Source organism: Leptonotus elevatus, chromosome 13 (genome assembly GCF_054856555.1).
Source record: "Leptonotus elevatus isolate MCC_2025b chromosome 13, RoL_Lele_1.0, whole genome shotgun sequence".
In the NCBI taxonomy this organism is placed as follows: Eukaryota; Metazoa; Chordata; class Actinopteri; order Syngnathiformes; family Syngnathidae; genus Leptonotus; species Leptonotus elevatus.
The window spans coordinates 6,261,037-6,281,516 of NC_141251.1; the positions used below are offsets into that span (position 1 = coordinate 6,261,037).

The following is a 20,480-nucleotide window of genomic DNA, read 5'->3' on the forward strand; positions in this document are numbered from 1 at the left end:
CTTAACCCCTAGGCGGTGTTGTGACCCGTTTTGGGCTTTTTGATGGTTTTGACCAGGCCATTTCAAATATGTTAACACATATTTTCTTAACAGAATATTAATCAAAATACCATATTTAGACTAGGGGGCTCCATAGAACATATTATTGTAAAAAAAAATTGGGGGGGTGGACTTCCCCTTTAAATGGAAGAGCTCGTAGATTGGTGCATCGAAAGGCAAGGTGCCACTTAACGTGTGTGCGCGCGCGTGTGTGTGTTTACCGTTCCAGGTCGCGGGTCAGGAATTTTTCCACTGTACTCCTTCCAGTTAGAGCCAGAGTCCTGCGTCTCCATGTAAGGCCCTCGGAAGGCCTCTTGGATGTCAGACAGCGAGAAGCGACACAACGCAGACGCCTTTATGTTTTTCCTAAAAAAATAAAATAAATAAATATTAAAAAACAGAAACAAACACGCACACACGCGGTGAGTGAGAGCAGAGTACACAGTGTGAGAGGCAACAGCGATAAACCCGGCGTTACCATGGCGACCGCAGTAGAAGTACAGTAGATCAGTGGCGCACCTAGTTTAAAAAGATGAAAATAACAAGATAAATGGGAAGAGGGAAGAGGAGGGAAGGCACAGGAGGACTTCTGGCAGAGATTTAAGGAGCAGATTAGAGAGTAGGAGGACGGACGTGTAGAAAATGTGAGATGTGAGAAGCAGGAGTTGAGAATGAGGAAACGCAGCACAGTAAAACAGTTCTACACGTTCTCGAAAATTTGTTGTATCATAAGTGATCATTTGAGAAATATAACACACAAACTCCATTTTGAAAAACGCTTTGGCAACCGTGGCAGTTGGCAGATTGTACAAAAAATATCAAAGCGCTTGTTTGAAGCTCCCAGTTGAAGTTTATTTTGTACTATATAGCTAAACACACAACAAAGACTAAGTCTGTTAGCTTAATGCTAACATATGGTATGGACGGGTTAATGAAATTAGTGTCAATTTTACGATAAACAATGTGGTAATTCTGTTTATTTACGTTAATACTGTATGTTTTTATGACGTGCAATACTGTAGAGAACTTATTTTGACATATAAAAATAACTTTGCAAATTTTGACTGTTTTTGGAGACACTGATGCAGATTAATGACATTTCCATTTGTTTTAATAAAATAACTTATTATAAGGGTTTACTCTACAGTAGGAACTCTGATTTCACCCTAGACAGTTCCTCCTTTGAAACATATTCAAATCTGCATTTTTAATCTATTCCCCGCCACATTTTCCTTTCGCTCCCATCTTGGCCGTCTCATCCCACCTTTCATCTCGCTCCGACTGCCTTAAAATATCGATCTCCGACTTTCATCACCCTCTTTCCCCCTCCCCGCTACTCACCAGCCCAGGCCGAAGATGGCATAGAAGAGCGTGTCCCGCGTCGCGTCTCCGGGTACGGTGAAGACACTGCGCAGCTCGCTGAAGTGGAAGTCGTACTCGGGCAGGGAGCACGTGAGCCGGGCCTTGAGGAAGGACGTCCAGCGCTTTTGGAGAGTGAGGAGGCCACCTCGGTCTCCCTGAGGGTTAGATACAAGAAAAAAAAATGATGCTCGGCTCAAGTTGGCACATGGGAGGAAACCCTGAAAGAGAGCAACAGATGGCATGTAAAAGCAAACTGCAAAAACTTGTGACCTGTTACATCCCTGCTTGACACTCAAACATAAATTAATATGTTAAGTATTTTAAGAAAATTGTTCTATATGTTACAGCTTGAAAAAATTTAACATGACTTGTTTTTAGTCTAAAAATATTATTTTCAAGACCGCTGTGGTTGATATGGGCCTAGTATTATTTTTTTATTTGTCAAAATCTTACAGATAAATTTAAGTAAAATTTTCTTGTTCTGTTGGCAGATCATTTTGCCTATTTAAAGTAATAATTTTCTTATTTTACTATATTTTTTTCTCAAATTTTCTACTGTCCTTTTTGCAAATGCTATGGTCACCTGTGGGGTAAGATGACCAACTTAAAGCTTGAAAGGAGTCACACTGAGGTCATTTTAAGGGCCTCGAGACATTTTTAACGCATGAGAAGATTCAAAAATCTGCTACACTAATTGAGAAGTCCACAACTGGACTCTTGAGGAACTTTCACCTTTAAATCCAAAAGGCTGAGTTTAAGCCAGCCCTTCCTGAACACAGTCCACGTTTCATTCAATTTTATTCCCTGTGTAATACTTTCATCCACATAAAAAAGAAAGAAAGAAAAAAAACGCATTAATAAAGTTTCAACGAAGACAGCGATGAATCCATCAGACATTTATCCTCTCCTCTTCTAATCATCCCCAGGGCTTTGCGACAAATGCCTTCCATCACGCATTAGGTTAAAGCCTCCTCGGGTATCATTAGCCAAATCTTGGCTCACCTTGCAAATCCGAGCCACTCGCGCCACCCTGCTGTGGCCGCCCGAGGTGGCGCTGTGCTCCTGGCCGCCCTCGGTGAAGAAGTAGTAGATCTTGTCGTCGTCGCCCGCCATGCTGCTGCTCGAGCTCTCCCTCACCAGCGCTGAGCCCACAAAGTTGGCCTCTGGAAGAAGGATGGACAAATGTAGACTTCAGGACAAAAGCAACCAGTAAAAAAAACCAAATAATTTGTACTCTCAATTATATACAATACTCGTTTTGTTCATTTCAACGGGCAAACGGGCCCCTATTGGAAAACGGCAGTTGTTTGTTGACGTTCAACATTCACAGAAATATTTCAAGCCTAACTTAAAATGTATGTATTTTTTTTACATACCTACAAATAAACCTTATATAATACATATTCATTAGTCTAATAAAGCCCAATTATTTAAAATGCATAATCCTCAGGTTTATGTATTAAAAATTAGTAAAGTATAATTACTCTATATTAATAATAATGAGAGTATTTATTTAAAATACATAAAGTATATTGTTTGAATTACCTAATACCTCTACACGATAAACATACTGCTATGTGAAAAACACTTATGTTAAAATTTTTGGGTTGTTTTTGGGATGAAACTGAATGCAGACATCCCCAAAACATAAAAAAAAAAAAAAGTTATACTTTATTAATGCTAAATGCATAAACCTGAGGAATATGAATTTCTAATAAATAGGCTGTTAGACTAATGAATATATATCATATTAGTTTTATTTGGTAGGTTTGTGTTAAAATTATCACCCAAAAAAAAAAAGTACATGGGAATTTGTTTTGTAAAAAAACAACAACATAAATCTTAAATTAGGCTTGAAATATTTCTGTGAGTGAACCATCATCTGCTCCAGTCAACCCGATTACAATTTCAGCTGTGTTTTATTCTTAGGTACAACTCATTCATCTGTTTTTGTTGCTCTATAAATAAATCTGAGTTGGGTTGAAGGGATGGGACAAGCTTCATTTAAAGGCCATTGCACTGTCTAATATAAAAGTACCTCTTTGCTGCCATCTTGTGGCATTTATAAGTAAGTATACTTTTTGTTTTTGTGGGGCTTCCATTTTTTGCAGATTTTTGCAATGGTCCCTTATACCCTATGCCCTGCAAATAGATGAAAACAATGTACCATCAGAACGACATATTTCCATAGCTTTGCTAACGTTGTACACAAACCAAAAATGCTTAATTAGCTAACGATAACAACTAAAAAAAAAAGAAAAGAAATTCATAGGGTTTGTTTTCCCTCCCCCGGCTCATGTTGGTCCGTTTTACGTCGTGTCATTATCAGCACAGGTTGAAAAAAGTAACAAGGCTCTTTATCAAAGTACGGTGCACGTTTTCAAATGTGAGGCGTAGAAGTAGAAAGTTTCCAGCAAAGTAAATACTCAAGTAAAGTACAGTAACAAAGTAAAGTATCAGTAGTACAGGACAGATTTTTATTCCTCGTTGAGAATGAGACCCAATTATATCTGGAGCTCATGTTTATGCATGTTCTCAGCAAAGTCACTGACGCTAACATGAGAGGCTCGTTCAGATCCCGCTTGTTAGAAAACAAGCATTAAGATGCAGAGCTCGATAACTAGATTTCACTCAGCGGGCTTGGCAAATATCCAATAAAACAGAGACAAGCACTGCAAGCTTTTCAGGCTTTTTTTTACCCCAATTCTCACACAAACACAAAAATCTGATTTATCTTGCCACATGTAGAGACGGTTATCTTAGGGGTGGGCAAGCGTTTGTAGTCAAGGGCCACGTTTGATATGTAAACTGAATAGATGGGTCAGGTCATTTGAAGATGAGTTAAAAAAAAGAAAGAAAAAAGAACAGTGTCTTCTAAGGTACTAAAATGTGGTCCAAGCAGGGTTTGAACCCAGGTACTCCGTGGTGGAAGGAAATTGCTCTAACCACCGAGTATACTTGTTTGAAATCATGGCGTATTAATTTTGAAAAGTGTCATCTGATGCTAAAAGCTAGGCATGCATTTAATCATTTCAGTGAAATTATAATAATTAATTTCTTGATATGGTAGTCAGTTGGTATACTTAGCATAATGGGCATGAATATATTTGCAATGCTTCAGCATTCCCACAATCAAATTATAATTAATTAACCAACCAATTATTTTGTAAAATAAATTAAAATATGGTAAATGTGTATTGAAAAGTATTCATTTTAATGATAACACAGTTACTCATTTTTTTAAAATGTTATTTATTAATTTGGAAAGTTAAAACTGTTGATTTGATGATGGTTATTTTTTTATTTACATTATGTAATTATAAAGAAAATTATTTAATGTGATAAATCAATACAAATATGCATCACTGCACTATACAATTGCTGGTTTAAAAAAAAAAAGAAGAAGAGTTTTAATGTGACTTCTCACCATTCAACCATCGCGTGGGAGCATCCTCCGTCTTCAGAGTGGGAGAATTGCGCCGGATATCCGGGAAACTTCGAAACTCATATTGGGAAGCGGTGAACAGCTCCTGGTCTGAGAGAAAACCAAAGTCATCTCGGGAATTTGCCGTTCTTTTTGGAGGTGGCTGGTATCTGAAGGGAGCCCCTACCAACAATGAGACCGGTGTACCCCGTTGTCGGGTTGTAGGGACATTTGTCTCGGCCCTCTTCGGGCGAAGACATCACAAATTTCTCAGCATCCTGTAAAAAAAAAAACAAAAAAAAAAAAAAAAACAAGACATAGATGGAATTTAAAATACTAGAATACAGTATTTAGATTTATTATTAATTTAATTTACTTAAATGTATTAAAACACACGATATACACATATTTGAAGACACAATAAGCAAATTGGAAGACTTAATCTGTTTAGAAAAAGTGCTGTGGAATGGATTATGTGTTTCCAGCTCACGCATTAATTCTCCCTGAAAGCTTTGTGTTGGCATAACAACCACACACCTGGGCCGGTGGCCTTGTCGGTCTAAAGGCTTGAATACAGCACAGACACGCGTCAATGTAGCCTTGTGAACCTCAAGGTTGGAATATCAGAACGTTCAAATAAATGCAATCAGTAGAATACTAAAGAGAAATCTTGTGACGGTGTTGTAGTGGTTAGCGCGTCTGCCTCACTGCTCCGAGGTTCAGGGTTCAAATCGGAGTACATCTATGGCTTGCGAAACGAAGCAAAATATTTAACCAAGCGAGGGCTCATGACTCGAAAAATTCATAGATGTGTACTACTGTACCCTGATAAGTAAATCAGTGACATTTGTATGTAAATGCAACATGAAAGCAGGCCCGCACTCGGGTTGAACATACTATATATGCACAAAGAGGACTGAAGGCGTTAGTTCCGCACATGTAGAGGTGCGTGGAGTTGAACCTCTGCAGGAAGCGGATGTGATTAAAACACTCCGTCTGGTGGAAGAGGAAGAGGAGATAAAAAAAAAATAAAAATAAAAGATTTAGTAAGGATATAAATACAAAAGGAAAGAGGGAAAAGTTAAACGTCCACCTTGTTGTCTTTTCCCTTGAGAAGACACTGGAGCTTTTGCTCGGGGGAGGCCTCCCAATCAATCTGACGTAACAAAACGCAGACACAAGAGCAGGTTACAAAGCACTGACTATTGTTGTATGATTGATCACATTTTTTTTGTCCTTCAGTTAGGAATTTCCAGAGTACAGTGATTAGCATGCATATTACGAGCTCACAATCAAATAATTATTGCATGATGACCTCAAAGACTGCTTTTCAGTCTCCCGATGCCAACATTTTGGTTATTTTTTAGCACCTATACTATAAGTCTTGTTAGAGAATGAATAGCATGATCAGTAGGATATCGAGTGCATCCGGAAATAAAGTAGAATACTATTTTTTATTATTATTTATTTTACACATTTTATTACAGTCTTAAGTCATTTCTCCCCTCTAAAAGTTATTTATGGTGAAAATACTACAACATTTGAACACAGCCACACGCCCAGTTTGTAACTGTACCTAAGTAAATAATTCTAAGTAAACAAAAGACATGTCAGGAAAAGCCTACTAGATCATCTGAACTTTAGTTGGGTTTCATCAGTGGCCCTTTAAATGGTGGCAGGTGTGCTGAATCCCATTTAACTAATTTCCTCCCCAAAACGTATTAATACGTTCTATTTTAAATGTTTTAAGTGGCCCAAAGACGTATTTATATGTTTTTAATGGGTTTTTTTTTTAATGCTAGCGCATGCAGCCTCTGAACTGAAGAGAACGCTTGAATCAATGGTTGTTATTACAAAAACAGCCAGCAAGTGGCAGCAGAGTATAAGAGATCAACCAGGCTATGTTGCAAACAAGCTCATTTCCCCACAATTCTAAACAGATCTGTGAATAATGAATCCATGTTTTTTTTAGCAAAAGAACACAATATTTTGTGGGCCTTGCAAAATCAGTCAAAAGCCAGTAAAACAGCCGGGAGCGAAGGGGGTTGCTACAGTGAAAATGACCGGGAATGAATGAATATGAGTTTCAATGTGATTTGGTAATTCCGAACACAGTCACATTCCCAGTTTGTAACTGATACTAAGTAAATAATGCCATGCAAAATGACGCTGGGATTTTTGCCAAAGGTGCATCAACAAAGTATTGAGCAAAATAGGGAAGGACTGAGTTTTTTCCAGATGCACGTTATACTGGAAAGACTGGTTGAGGCACTGCAGCTAACTACCATGCTATTTGATGCTAAAACACAGGGGCCTGATTTACTATGATTCCAAATAGCAAGGGATAAATTGCACATTAATTCACTCACGCTAACAAATTGTTGACTGTTGGCAACAGGTTTTAAGTGGCCGGCATATATAAAAAAGCATTTAGCACTTTAGGTTGTTGTATTAGTTTTCACAAAACAAGTGTGTGATGGAATTGGAAGTGACAGTGGAAGACAAAAAAACCCATCATTATTGAGTTACATAATATTTAAATATTATTAATTTAGTTTTTATTTTATGAATTCAGTTCGTTCTAATTTGGTTTTAGAACAGGGCTGAGTTAGTTTTTGTTCTTCCAAAAAATGCTTCATTTTAGTTTTGTTTTTATATAAGGAGTATTTGTTAAGTGCAGCATTGCAAGCAGGTCACAAAAGGTATTATGTAATGAAGTAAACTACAATTCCCAACGACTGCGTGACCTTCTTTCTTCTGTACATCCGTACAGAAATACTGAAATAAATACATTTGAAGTCAACCCCGAAAGCTCATGTATGAAATTACCGGTAATTGACAATGACAAAAATTAGGGCAATTTTTCCAAAAATCCTTTTCATTACGTTTCATGAAAGTAAAATGCAATTTTAAGCATTCTTGTTTTTAGTTTATTTTGTTAACAAAAATATTTTGTTCATTTCCATTAACTAATTTGTCCAAAGACTGCATTTTATGGATAGAATACTGCTCCGCCAAACTTGTGTCAAAATGTTCTGATGTAGAGTTGAAAATCTTTTTTTCATGGGATGACTCCTTCTTGTGATTGGCTCCAAGTGAGCCCTTAAAGCACCCAGAAACTCCAAAATTGCATTACTGAATAGACGATATGTCATAGTCTTTTTTTTTCTGGCATTTCAAAAATGCTTGCACCAGCATCCACAAGCCTTCGGTACGTTTCTTCAAAAATGCAGTGAAATGCAAATAAAACCGAGGTCGACTAAAAAGACGCTTTCAGCACAAACAAACAAAACTCACAGTGAGCGCAGGCCTGGCAGAGATGTCAGCGGCGTCGAGAGCGAACGCGGCCCCTCGGGCCCCGATGTAGAGGCGCTGGCTGTCAGCCTCCAGCAACAAGGTGCTGTAGTTGACGGCCGAGGGGGAGCTGAAGCGCCTGCAGCCCTGCAGACCTGCGGGGGGCACAAGCGGCATCGGTTCACCATTGTGCGGAAACATCTGCAACGCAATCTCGTTCTTACGCTGCAGTCACACTTGTGGGAGATGCAGAGACATTTTCAACACAATGCAGTGGTATGAATCTGTTTCATGACCAAGCTTGTAACTAGAACAAACAAGGCAGCAACACATGTAGACAGACAATATAACAATACCTATAGACATTTTTTTTTTTTATCTTTTTGCCAAAAATGACCAACATTATTGCGTTAGCTGTAAAACTCTTCTTCATAAGGCACACACATTGGATGGAGTGGAACGATGTCGAGTGAATTGGAAGAAAAAAACTAAACAAAAATTAATGAATTATTTACATCCTATTTACTTATGACATTAGTGCTTGTTTAACAAAGTACATATTAAAGGCACAATTTTTCATATTAAAATGATTTTTTTTGCAGGAAGCTCGAACGCATTAATGGATTTTCCATTAGTTTGTAATAGGAAAAGGTCACAGAACAAATTAAATTAATATGTTAAGGCACCGGTGTACGTCAAGTAAATTTTCCTCATTGAAATCAATTGAAATGCCATTAATCTGTTCCATCCATCAAAAATAAATAACACTGTAAAAACTTGATAAAACATGTTAAAAATAAACTAGTAAAGACTTTTTTTATATAACAAAATGCAATTACTGCACATACTGTAGTATCTGCGTGTGCCTTTAAGAGGCGTGGCCTAGTGAGTGTGGTCAAGAGCTTTTTGTTCCAGTAACTAAATGGCTGAATGTTCATCAATGAGGGTATTACAGTAACTATACTGTTAAAAGAAAATATATAAACCATATATTAAAAAAGAAGAAAAAATGGTAGAGTGGACAATGTTTACTAATCCAAAAATTCACCATTTCGCAATCAATTAACTCAATTGCTCCCAAAAACGTATACATTTGTTCTATTTCAAGCGTTTAAGTGTCCCAAAGACGTATTTGTACGTTTTTTTTTTTTTTTTAATGCTAGAGCATACAGAAGAAGGCTTTGATGCAGCCTCTCCACTGCAAAGAACGGTTGAAGAAATGGTAGGTTTTACACAAGCAGATAGCAGCAGAGCAAACAAGATCAACCAGGGGCCATGTTGAAAAAAAGCTCATTTACTCACAGTTCTAAACAGATTTGTGAATAATGATGAAACTGAGCTATATTCTAATGCTAACTGCTGCAAAACGGAAACAGATAGATTTTTTTCCTGATGAAAGAAGCTACTCTAATTTTTCTTTTGGTAGGTTCCATGTTTTTATAGCAGTAGAACACAACATTCTGTGGGCCTTGCAAAAATCAGTCAAAATCCAGTAAAACAGCCGGGAGCGAAGGGGATTGCTTCAGTGAAAATGGAATGAATGAGTTAAAATAAACGGTCTTGAGCACATTGCATGAGGAAATGCAGTACTTAAAAATCAACACACGCTCATATTCATGCATGTCACTGAATATGTTTGCATACCGTGTGAGCATGCATTCAACCCTCTGCGACACATCTCAGCGTATAGAAATGCACCGTGGTGAGAAAGCCCTTTGATACTTTCCACTATATTGCTCTCGTTTCAATTTGAGCTGTAGCCGCAATGAAAAAGTCATCCTGGCTAGGATATAAGGGTGTATCTTCAATTCGTCATACTGCGTAGCTATAGTCCTCAACAGAAATGACAAAAAAAATGAAGCTTTTCAGCTGGCGGTTCCCTGCAGCCTATATGTGACATCAAATACCGCATATACTATAATGAGGTTGACTCTAAGCAAAGAGAGATGGCATACAGCAGGGGTGCTCGAGTTCGGTCTGCGAGAGCCCCTATCCGGCCTGTTTTCCATGTTTCTCTCCACTAACACACCTGATTCATGATCAGGATCGTTATCAGGCTTCTGCAACGCTTGCTGATTAGCGGATCATGAGATTCAGCTGTGCTGCAGGAGGGAAAGCTATCGAGGTCCGAACTTGAGCACCCCTGGCATACAGCATACTGCATGTGCTGCTCTCATGGTAAAAGCTCCTCACTTCGAGGTCCTGTGACGACACCCCGGGGCTTGCGTAAGCAAAAACGGAGCGTCTATCAGGGCGCCACTTGACTTGAGTAAACATGACACCGCAACCACCTCCGGGCGTTTTGTAACAGCAACATCCAACGGCCGTTGGGAGGGAGAATGTTTTACAGGATTAGACCCTTCTTTGGCGGGTTACGTTCCGGCCGGACCCACAACATGTGAAAAACAGTATGAAGCTGGCAGGTATCAACGAAGGTGTGCAATTTAGTGGCTTTTGGCTCGCCCTGTGCTCCTGATTTACATTTTAAATACCTCATCCATCCACTCATGAGGAAGCAATATGCACTTTCAAGTGTTTTATGGTCACGGAGTACAGTAAATCAGCTCCTGTGCCAGTTGAGATTCTTATCAGCTGGGGCAGTTCTTTCGATGAATGATCTCTCTGTGTGAAATGTGTTGTTTTAGCTTCCAAATCATCTTTCCACATTGAAACGAATGGAAATGCCATTAATCTGTACCACATGCCCCCCCCAAAAACATTGAAAAAATGTTTTAACCCCAAAAAGCAGCACTCTAAAATAGGGGTAGGAATCTTTGAAGGTCTCACGGTTCGATTCGATTTAGATTTTTGGGTGTGCGATTCGATTCAGAATCGATTTTCTGTTAAGAACGATTTTTGATTCAAAATGATTTGCTTGGCAATGATTTTTGCTTCAATTTATAGACGTTCAAGCAATCGTAATGATCCACTCCAGTCTGACTCGCTAATGCTAATTAGCGCGCTACTCGCGGCATTTTTATCACTCAAAAGAACGGCTCCACGCTGCAAAAAAACATATTCGCTAATTAACAGTGTTCCGTGAGACCACACTGCCAAATCGTGGCCAAATCGGGTACAACATGAAAAGCGCTCCCAATAAAAGGCGCACACAAACAAAGGGAAGACAGTATAAAATAATTAAAATAAAATAGATTTTGGGACATTTAAAATCGATTCTGAATCGTACTAAATGAGAATCGCGATTCTTATGAGAATCTATTTTTTGGCACACCCCTACTCTAAAATACTGTACTTGCCACGGTGAATGTATTCTTCACAGAGGATAAAGAATATATGCCTGTGAGTATTGTTATATTATCTGTTGCTCCACCGTTTGTGTTAAGAAAGCCACTCTGTAAATGGTTATAACAACGCGACAGCCCCTCTATAGCATTTTGCATTGCTTGCTAGCATTAAGCTAAATAGACTGTGATTGTTTGAAATGAGTACATTTGTGTTTAATACCTAGTTAGACAGTAAACTCTTAACTTTGTAACGGCTTGACTGGCCCTGCTTGAAAAGTAACTCGGGATTTGTTACATATGTTGCATATGACTTGCACATTTGTCACTTCCTCCCACCTCTGCAGACGCGCCGCGATTCATTCCTGCTGGCTGATTGTGCGCCGCCTCCCTCTCAGCGGGAGGAAGAGGAGTATTAGCGGATGGCTGCGTGGGATTTCCTGGACAATAACTTTGCCTACGTGAGTGCGCACACTATGAGCGGCTCACCGTGGGCGAACACAATGCTCCGCAGCCCAGACGATAACTGTAAGATTCCGCTGTGTGATCGCAGCATCATGGCACCTTATATTTTTCTGTCAGAAAATGCACAATGGGACTGATTTATATGGCTTTCAATGAAAATAGGTTTTTGGGCTAGTTATATATTTTTTTCCAAATTACTACAGTACTAGATTTATTGGCATATCAGATTATAGATTTTTTTTTTAACACACATTACAACATAAAACAAATACATCATATTTTTTGTTGTTGTAAACATTCAATGACCAGAAAATAAGTTACTTATATTATATGATGGACAGATTTATAGATTATTTAAAGGGGAAGTCAACCCAAAAAAAGACAATAGTGGGTTCTATGCAGCCCCACTAGTCTAAATACGGTATTCTGGTTAATATTGCATTCGTGGAATATGAGTTACGCACCAAAATCCAGATGTTTTTATCCATTTTAGGGGGCGGCCATTTTGCCACTTGCTGTCGACTGAAGATGACATCAACGTTGGTCATGTCTCAGGTAACTACCAATCACAGCGCAGCTTCACAAAACAGGTGAGCTGTGATTGGTCTTTGCCCGAGCCCTGAGCAACATTGATGTCATCTTCAGTCGACAGCAAGTGGCAAAATGGCCGCCCCCCGAGATGGACAAAAACGGCTGGGTTTTGCTTCATAACTCTTATTCCACAAATGTAATATTAATCAGAATGTCATGTTTAGGCTAATGAGGTCACATATAACATATTATTATCAAGAAATGTTTAAGGTTGATTTTTACTTAAAAAAAAGAAGTAATTGCAGCCTTAGCATTAAGCTAGCAGACTTTCAACAGTTAGCCGGTTTAGTTTGCTTCTTTATTTTAGTGTTGAACAAATCTGATGTTTTCATATTTATGGTGTGTTCGAAAACATATGTATGAAAACAGGATTTGGGTTAGCTAAAGCAAGTGTGCTGGGACAGCGATACGGGTGGGGGGTTGGGGGGGGGGTTACTTCGGTCGGGGTTACATTAACGTTATACGATGAGGGGATAACAAGCCGAGGCACGTAGGCGCTGCATACAAGATTCAGGGTGAAAGGGCACGTTTTGATTTGCTCTTCGGAGAGGAAAATAAGAGCCAGCAAGACAAGCCTACATCATTCCAAGGTACTTGAGGTGAAGGTTATAGCTGCACATCAAAATATGGCACATTTGTAGAATACTAAAATCATCACCAGATTTGCACTGGAATTCATCACAGGTGAAAATTATACCACTCGACCCTGTCATACAAACATTATTGGCGAGTTGTTTTTTTTGGCTCGATTTGCTATTTTTTCCTCAGCAATTTTGTTTGAATGACGCACGATGCGAAAACAGGTAATCTTGTCACCTGGCTGGGGGGTCTGCACCTTCATTAGGTTGCTAAGATACTAAGTGGCTGGATGACATGGATGCCGGCATTTACATATGAAAAGCTTTCACGCAGGAGCAAGGTCAATTAACTCGAGGAGGACTTTTTGACAGAAAAAGTGCGTGCCAATGAACAGAAAAGAGAGTTGGAGCACTGAGGCAGATTGTAGATTAGAGCGGCATTGTTGTAGCGAAGGTGAGTCATGTAGGAGGACCCGTGGGCAAGGCTGGAGCTCACGATGCGGGATTTCGATGCAGAGAGGAGCCAGGTATCTCGATTTACAATCGCGGTGTAAATTTACTGGAAAACTGAACATAAGAACAAAGAGAATTACATGCTGTGTATTGAACCAAACACACAACCTTGCCTCACTTAAGTCTGTTAGCCTAATGCTAACAGACAATGCAAAGCACCATAGATAGAGCTAACGAAACTAGCGTCAATGTTACAGTAGTTAGAAACCATAAACAAAAACTAAAACAATAACTAATATTAGTGCTGAGTGCTGTGACCTTCTTCTTAAATGTATTATGCACCGCATGTGATATACTGCCACCTAGTGGCCAAAGTGTGCACTCCAGAAGGACTAGCACAATGTTCACTGAATTAAAGCTTGAATCATGACGCAAAAACTGTCTAATTCTTTAAATTCATTTAAATTACTGTTTCATTTTGCACTGTACAATATTGAAGAGGGTTAGATAAAAATGTGTTGTTGTAATGGAGGCTACAACGGATAAATGGCATTTCCCATTCATTTCAATGGGGAAAGTTGATTTAAGATACAACTATTTAGAGTTGAGAGAATGAATTCAACTCAAAAGTCAAGGCACTACTGTATTAATATCAGAAGAACCCGGCAGACAACGAACAGATAAAATGTTGATGTTCGGCACAGGTGTAGCCAAAAGTCGAGCAGGACGGTCGTCATGGTAACGGCGCCTCCCTCAAAGAAGCCGGGTCTCTGCGGGGGATCTAGCGGGAGGACTTTGAGAAACGGAGCTCCGCGGGCGAGACGACAGACGGCGAGTGTTTGCAAGTCGATGGAACGACGCCGTTAGCACTAGCGGGAAGATGTCGGGATGGGGGGGGGCGGGAAACAAAGAGAGGAGCTGCGTCGGAGGAGCGTCGCGACCGGCGGCATACAATTCAAGGAAGTAAAGAAAGCTGACTACATGATGAAAAAGTAAAAGAGCCACAGAAAAAAAGACTTAAATCACATATTATTAGGAACATATATAAAACCATTTTTGTAATGCGTATTAACAGTTAGCGCAACAACATGGATGCTACCTAGCATTAGCATTAAGCTTAAGGCTAGGCTATGTGGTTGTTGTTTTTTTTAAACTACAAAATGTGTAATTGTTTTTATTTTATATTCAGTTTGACTGTCAACTTCCCCGGGGAGTGGCAATAAACTGTGCGCGTGTACTTAATTAACGTTGTGGTTGATGAGCACACCTTTGGTGACACGAGTGACACAAAACACGCTTACTGTTGCTCAAGACGGTGACGCGCGGAGTCACGTCGAGATCCAGCGGCGGTCTGAACGGGTAGGCGGCCGCCACGCACACACAGCAGCTAACCAGCAGCCGGAGCCGCAGTGATGAGGAGTGGCCCGCCTTCATCTCCGCGCACACACACACACTGTGAGCAGGGTGCACACACCAGCAAAAAAAGCTCACACAAACATATTCGCACACTGGCTGCCTGGTTCACTGCAAGGACCTGAAAGAAGAGAAAACAGTCAGCAGGGACAACAAAGAGACACTCAAACTGCACAGTTGAGGGCCTTCGGTGCATTAATAATAACTATACAAACAATAATAATATCGACATATACACACACAGTCAGGTCCAGAAACTGAGACATGGACACAATTTTCAATAAAAGTGGGCAAATTAACAATCACGGATATGTATCGTTACTTGAAATTGTCTCAAATCAATCAGAAAGCTTTCTGATGTCATCAAGGATCATAATTTTAAATCTGATTGGTTAATGAAACACTCTTATTGCTAAGAGAGTCCAAGTTACTCGTGCTTTTGATTCTGAAGGCCCTGGACAGATTAAATCGATATGACATCACATGAAGGCTGAAATTTGATTGGACAAAAAAAAATCATCCACATAAAAGCAGCGCAGCCATAAGAAATGTAAATGAAGACAAACAAATATCCGAATTTGGATTGTAAATGTAGGTTGTTGCTTCTGACACAAAACAGCTGAAATAAAAAGAACACAAAGTGCTTTCATTCACTCTGTGACTGCTGATCACGAAACGATCTTATCATAACACACGACTCCAAATATCACTCACCCAACACCGATGTGGAAAGACAGCACAGTTGAATTCACCCTTTAAAAACCTCGCAAAGTTTGATAAGGCATGAAAACAAACAAGTAGGAAATATGAGGAAATAAGGGAAACTGAGTCAAAATGAAACCCAATGCCACCAACCCATAAAAGGTCTACATTTTAGATACAGGAAACCATATTAAAAAAAAATTTTTTTTTCAGTTTACCACTCCAAAACACACTTTTTAAACACGTAAACGTATTTAAACACACATCCCAAAACGCAAATATAAATGTATACAATGTCTATGTTAGACATGCATGTGCCTTTAAGAGGCGGGGCCGTGTGCAGTAGTGTGCTAATGGTCAAATGACGTGGACCACTGTTAATAATAAGTCCTAAACCACAGGAAGAAAGAATAAGAAATCCTCCACAACCATCTGAAAATGATGAAAATATGCGTCGCCACTATTTGTTTGTCCCACAAAGTCACAGAGGTCCGTCTGGGCTTTTGACATTTGACAAGCACGCGGGCGTGCATGTGTAAATATTAAATGTGCTCCTTTGACTTTCCAAAAATACACACAACAGCAGAGCAGAATGGCGTACAACAAGTCTCGTGGTAGCCAATTAAAAAGTACTTCAGACAGTTTCTTCGCAATTGTTTTTAAGCTTGTACTATGACACCCCCACAATATCCCGCATTTCCAAGCTAATTATGTATTAGCATTAAGCTAGCATACTTTAGTTAGACAAAATGGATGGTGTGGTTGAACATTTTGGTGTTTAAATATACAATGTCAAATATTATTTTGTTTTACGCTTTGTTTTAAAGTAACAGTTGTTTTAAGATTTATGTTTACCGTAACATCTATGCTAATTTCCGTTAGCCCATGTATAGCGTTTCATATTACAGTAGCTATGCGTTGGGATTATGCTAGTAAATTCGCGTTAAAACGTAATTATATGGATTGGTTGAACATTCATGTTTGAATATTTGATTTTTTTTAATGTTAGATTTACACTAAACTTCAACTGCTTTGCTTCTTATTGACAATTTGCTTCAAGTCTTCTTTTAATTTCTCCAAAGTGGTGTTCTAATTGACAGTGTAGTCTAAATCTTAGTTTCAAACAAAAATTTCTGTCTTCTCGTGTCTTTTCAGACATGGCTTCCTGAGACTTTTTTCTAGGTCTGCCACTTTCACATTTCATGTGAGTGAAACTGGCTTTGAAGGCTGCATTTTAGAAAACAAATTCTGCAATGGAACCTAATAAATAACCAGATTCACCCAAAATTGTCTACTTCCAACCAAAATGGCAGACTTCCTGTGTGTTTTCAGACATTGCCTCATGAGACTTTTTTGTGTGACAACTAGGGCTGGGCCGATTATCGGCGCCGATATTCACCATTTTGACAAATATTGGCATCGGCCATTTTGAAGAATTATATGGCTGATAATAGATCCATTTAAAAAAAGTGTTTGGGGCGGAAAAAAATCAGGGAACTAATTATATCATTTTTCATAGATGCTTCTGACTCTGGGTACTCTCTGCACCTTCTGTCTTTGTTTGAAATTAAAACAAATTAATAAATTATAAAAATAAAAAAAATACTTCAGATATTTTGAAATTTAAAAACAACTGTAACAACAACAATAATTGGAAGCTATTCACAAAATTTTTATTTAACTTTTGTAGACATGCTACTTCCCCTGGAAGATTCCTGAACTTTCTGTTAGATTTGTGAAACTTTTTTTTTTAACTCCAATATTTTACGAACCCTAAACGTTTTTCAATAAACATATGCTTAAAATTTTAAACAAAATAAGAACTAGAGTTTGTATTTTTTACATTTTTGTTGCTAATATTTTCCCTTTTAGTGAAAATTAATATCGGCTACAAATATTGGTTATCGGCGTCCTTGACTATTAATAAGGTATCGGGGCCCTGAAAAAAAACACATGTGACAACTCGTGACTAATTTGTCATGTAAAATGTCATGTTGTTAGGCAAAATTGACTTTAAGAGCTGAACTTCAAAATGAATCTGTGAGTTACTTCCAGGCCTACCTACTTTAGCTATGTCCAAATTGACTGTAAACCGACTTTTTTGATGTACTTAAAAAAATAAAAAATAATACCTGTCTACCAGACGTCATTTTGCTATGTAAAAATGACTTTAGGGGCTAACTTTTCAAGATTCTGGAGATTCTACTGCCAAATCAATTTCGAAAACGTCCAAATTGACCCTAAACTGGCTGTCCTAAATCAAAATTGATTTTCAGCCGGGACTTACTGAGACTTTTCGTTCATCGTAACGACGTTCCAACTCTCTATATCTTAGCGTGTCGCAAATATACCGTCCATCGGGGCCACCGATTACTGCGATCGTGTGCTTCGCTCTTGTGACGGACTTCCATCCGCCCTGAGAGCTGTCAACGGCAATGAAAAGGTGCCAGTTTCCTTTTACCGGCTCGTCTAAGCTTCTTTTATCGTGATGCGGGGGAGGCGCGCCGGGGAGCCCTTTAGGAGTCATTCATCTGGCTCGTGCACACTCAAATGGCTGTCAAGGCCTCTCCATGCTTTCAGACGGCCGGTCCATCAGTCTGCCAAAACGGTGCTGATGTGGTCTGAAGAAAGGACGATGGGAGGCGTTCGCACAAGCACATAAAGAAAGCCCTACAGGTGATTATATCAGTCAAGTATGTTTTTTTCAACAGGTAGGCGTGGAAAAGGGTCTCGCCTAGCTTGTCTTTGAAATTCAAGCTTCTAGCTAACTGTAATGGCGAACAGACGCTAGTAATTATGGCCTGTCCTATTGTTTGTCAACCTGTTCTCCATTTTACAGTTTTACGCCTGATGAAACAAAACATTTGGTTTTGTCCGAGCAACCCTCAGTGTCTACAAAGCAGCTGAGAAACATGACAAGGCGACTTCATTAGCAGTCGTACAAAAAAAAAAAAAAAAGAGACTTGCCACTCTTTACTTATAGTATACAATGCACGAGTGTCTTTGTGAGACAAATGGTAGAAAAGATGACAGTCAAAGGCTTTGTGAGCTTTTAATAAGCCTCCTTGTTTGACTGTGCGTTTTTGTTTGTATCGTATTGAGTCTACTGCAGACTTTGCTTGCGCCGCAATGACAAAAGACAGCCCGCTCTCGGGGAGGAATCACTTTGCTTTCGCTTCAGTTTTGTAATCAGTCCGTCACCAAAAAATGGCCAAATGGTGCGCCTTTGTTTGGAGGAAGAGAACAAGGGCGCATGCAGCCGATATTCAATAGAAGAACGGAAACATTGTACCACGGACACACAGCACAAACGAGCTCATGTTGATCCACGGAGTTCATTCAACTGTGACGTTTCCACACTCGGTCCATTCTTAACGGTGGTGGGTTTCTCTGCTGGCTTAAATCCAATCGCAAGCACACAATTCTAATCATTTCTTCCATGTCGATGTAATAAGGTATCGCAACAGTCTATTTTCTTCCAATCGGATTCCATCTAATAATCTAATAATCCGCCCCAGGCCAGTGCCGACCTTTGTCACTTGAACTAGACTAGCAATGAGAGTTTATTTAACCAATCATATTACAAATTCATATTCACTGTGCTGTCCGCTGATTGGTTGGTCAGAGCAAAACTGCTCCGCTAGCAAAACAAATATGATGGATTTTATTTCTGAACTGCCGAAGGAAGACGGTGACAACCCACACAAACAAATCACGTTCAGTTAAGGTACAGTGGTGCTTTTAGATAAAAGTTGAATTTACTCACAATAAAACACAGTCTACATGTGTTACTTGAATGCTTGGGTTTAAAATATTATATACAGTACATAGATGCTATTCCTTAGCCCGTCTCTGGCTTGTCCCATTAATTCAACGGCTTGCTTACTTTGAATTGAGTTGATTTGAGTTCTCAAGTATGAGCTTGCATGTCAAATACAAAAAAAAATTTAAAAAAAATTAAACAAACAAATCCATTTAGAGAGGAACTTGAAGTAAACACTTTAGTGGACCAGAAAACGTATGTGTCTAACCGAATTTGGGCCCCCGGTCCTTGAGTTTGACACAAGCGCTTAAAAATGTTTTTTCTCTCCCACACACTCCGATGACATGTGGCACCGTGGCAGTAAGTCAATAAATGGTTTCAAAAATGATTAGATCACACACCGGTTGATTGATTTGTCAAATGTCACACAATATGAACACATTTTAAGCATGAAATGAGTGAAGGTGTTTGAAAGTCGGCGGTGTGGTGTTTAGTCTCACCTTAAGCCCGTAGAAATCGTGAGGGAAGGGGGGAAAGCAGCAAACGGGAAGTCTTCCTCGAGCAGTTAATTCCAAGTGGACTTTAGTCCCTTTTGACAGTCCTGCAGATCAACAGCCACCAAATGGGAACACTCAGCCCAGCCAAACCCGCACACGACGGTCACACTTGTACCTTCCATAAACCTCTTACCGGCTCCCCTTGTATATTCACTTTATCTGGTAAAAGCAGCTTTTTATGCCCGGCGAAGAGGCGTCGTTTACGATGTGACTGAGTGTGCTGCGGGGGGACTCGAGAAGGTGCCAAAAAAAAAAAAAAAAAGGTGCACTAGAGCAACCTGTCTGTTTCAATCTTAGTGAGAGGGGCAGCAGTGACGCCAGCAGGACACTTGCAGAACTGCAGGCAAAACACACAACTTTATTTATTGAGTTGCGGTTTTCACGTTTTTTTTTACACTTACCTACCAACAATAAAATGCCCACCAAAACGTGGCAAATGTTTTATTCAAGTTATATTATAAGTAAGTTAGTATATTTTAATATTTAATTATGCTTGGTTCTAACATGAACAACTCTTTGTGCTCTATGACAATTAAAAAACAGTGCTTATATAATCACTTGAATAAAATGCATTGTGAAAAAGTTAATCAAAAATTG

The 20,480-nt window shown here is 39.2% G+C and overlaps 1 protein-coding gene across 3 annotated transcripts in view; it reads right to left on the reverse strand.

Moving 5' to 3' along the window:
* The window catches only part of LOC147163604 (semaphorin-4G-like), a 28,833-nt gene extending 8,695 nt beyond the window's left edge, over positions 1–20,138 (reverse strand). Inside the window, exons 1-11 of one of the 3 annotated variants that reach the window (XM_086093162.1) lie at positions 20,017–20,138; positions 19,827–19,927; positions 14,750–14,982; positions 8,123–8,274; positions 5,919–5,981; positions 5,723–5,821; positions 5,013–5,103; positions 4,829–4,936; positions 2,404–2,564; positions 1,381–1,556; positions 261–405 (exon numbers count right to left, since the gene is read on the reverse strand). In XM_086093162.1, the coding sequence (XP_085949288.1) occupies positions 261–405; positions 1,381–1,556; positions 2,404–2,564; positions 4,829–4,936; positions 5,013–5,103; positions 5,723–5,821; positions 5,919–5,981; positions 8,123–8,274; positions 14,750–14,882 (1,128 nt within the window). In that variant the 5' untranslated portion in view covers positions 14,883–14,982; positions 19,827–19,927; positions 20,017–20,138. Of the gene's footprint in view, positions 1–260; positions 406–1,380; positions 1,557–2,403; positions 2,565–4,828; positions 4,937–5,012; positions 5,104–5,722; positions 5,822–5,918; positions 5,982–8,122; positions 8,275–14,749; positions 14,983–18,855; positions 19,010–19,826 lie in introns of those variants that run through there. The other 2 variants (XM_086093161.1, XM_086093164.1) reach the window with 2 other exon arrangements.
* Between the last annotated feature and the right edge of the window lie 342 nt (positions 20,139–20,480).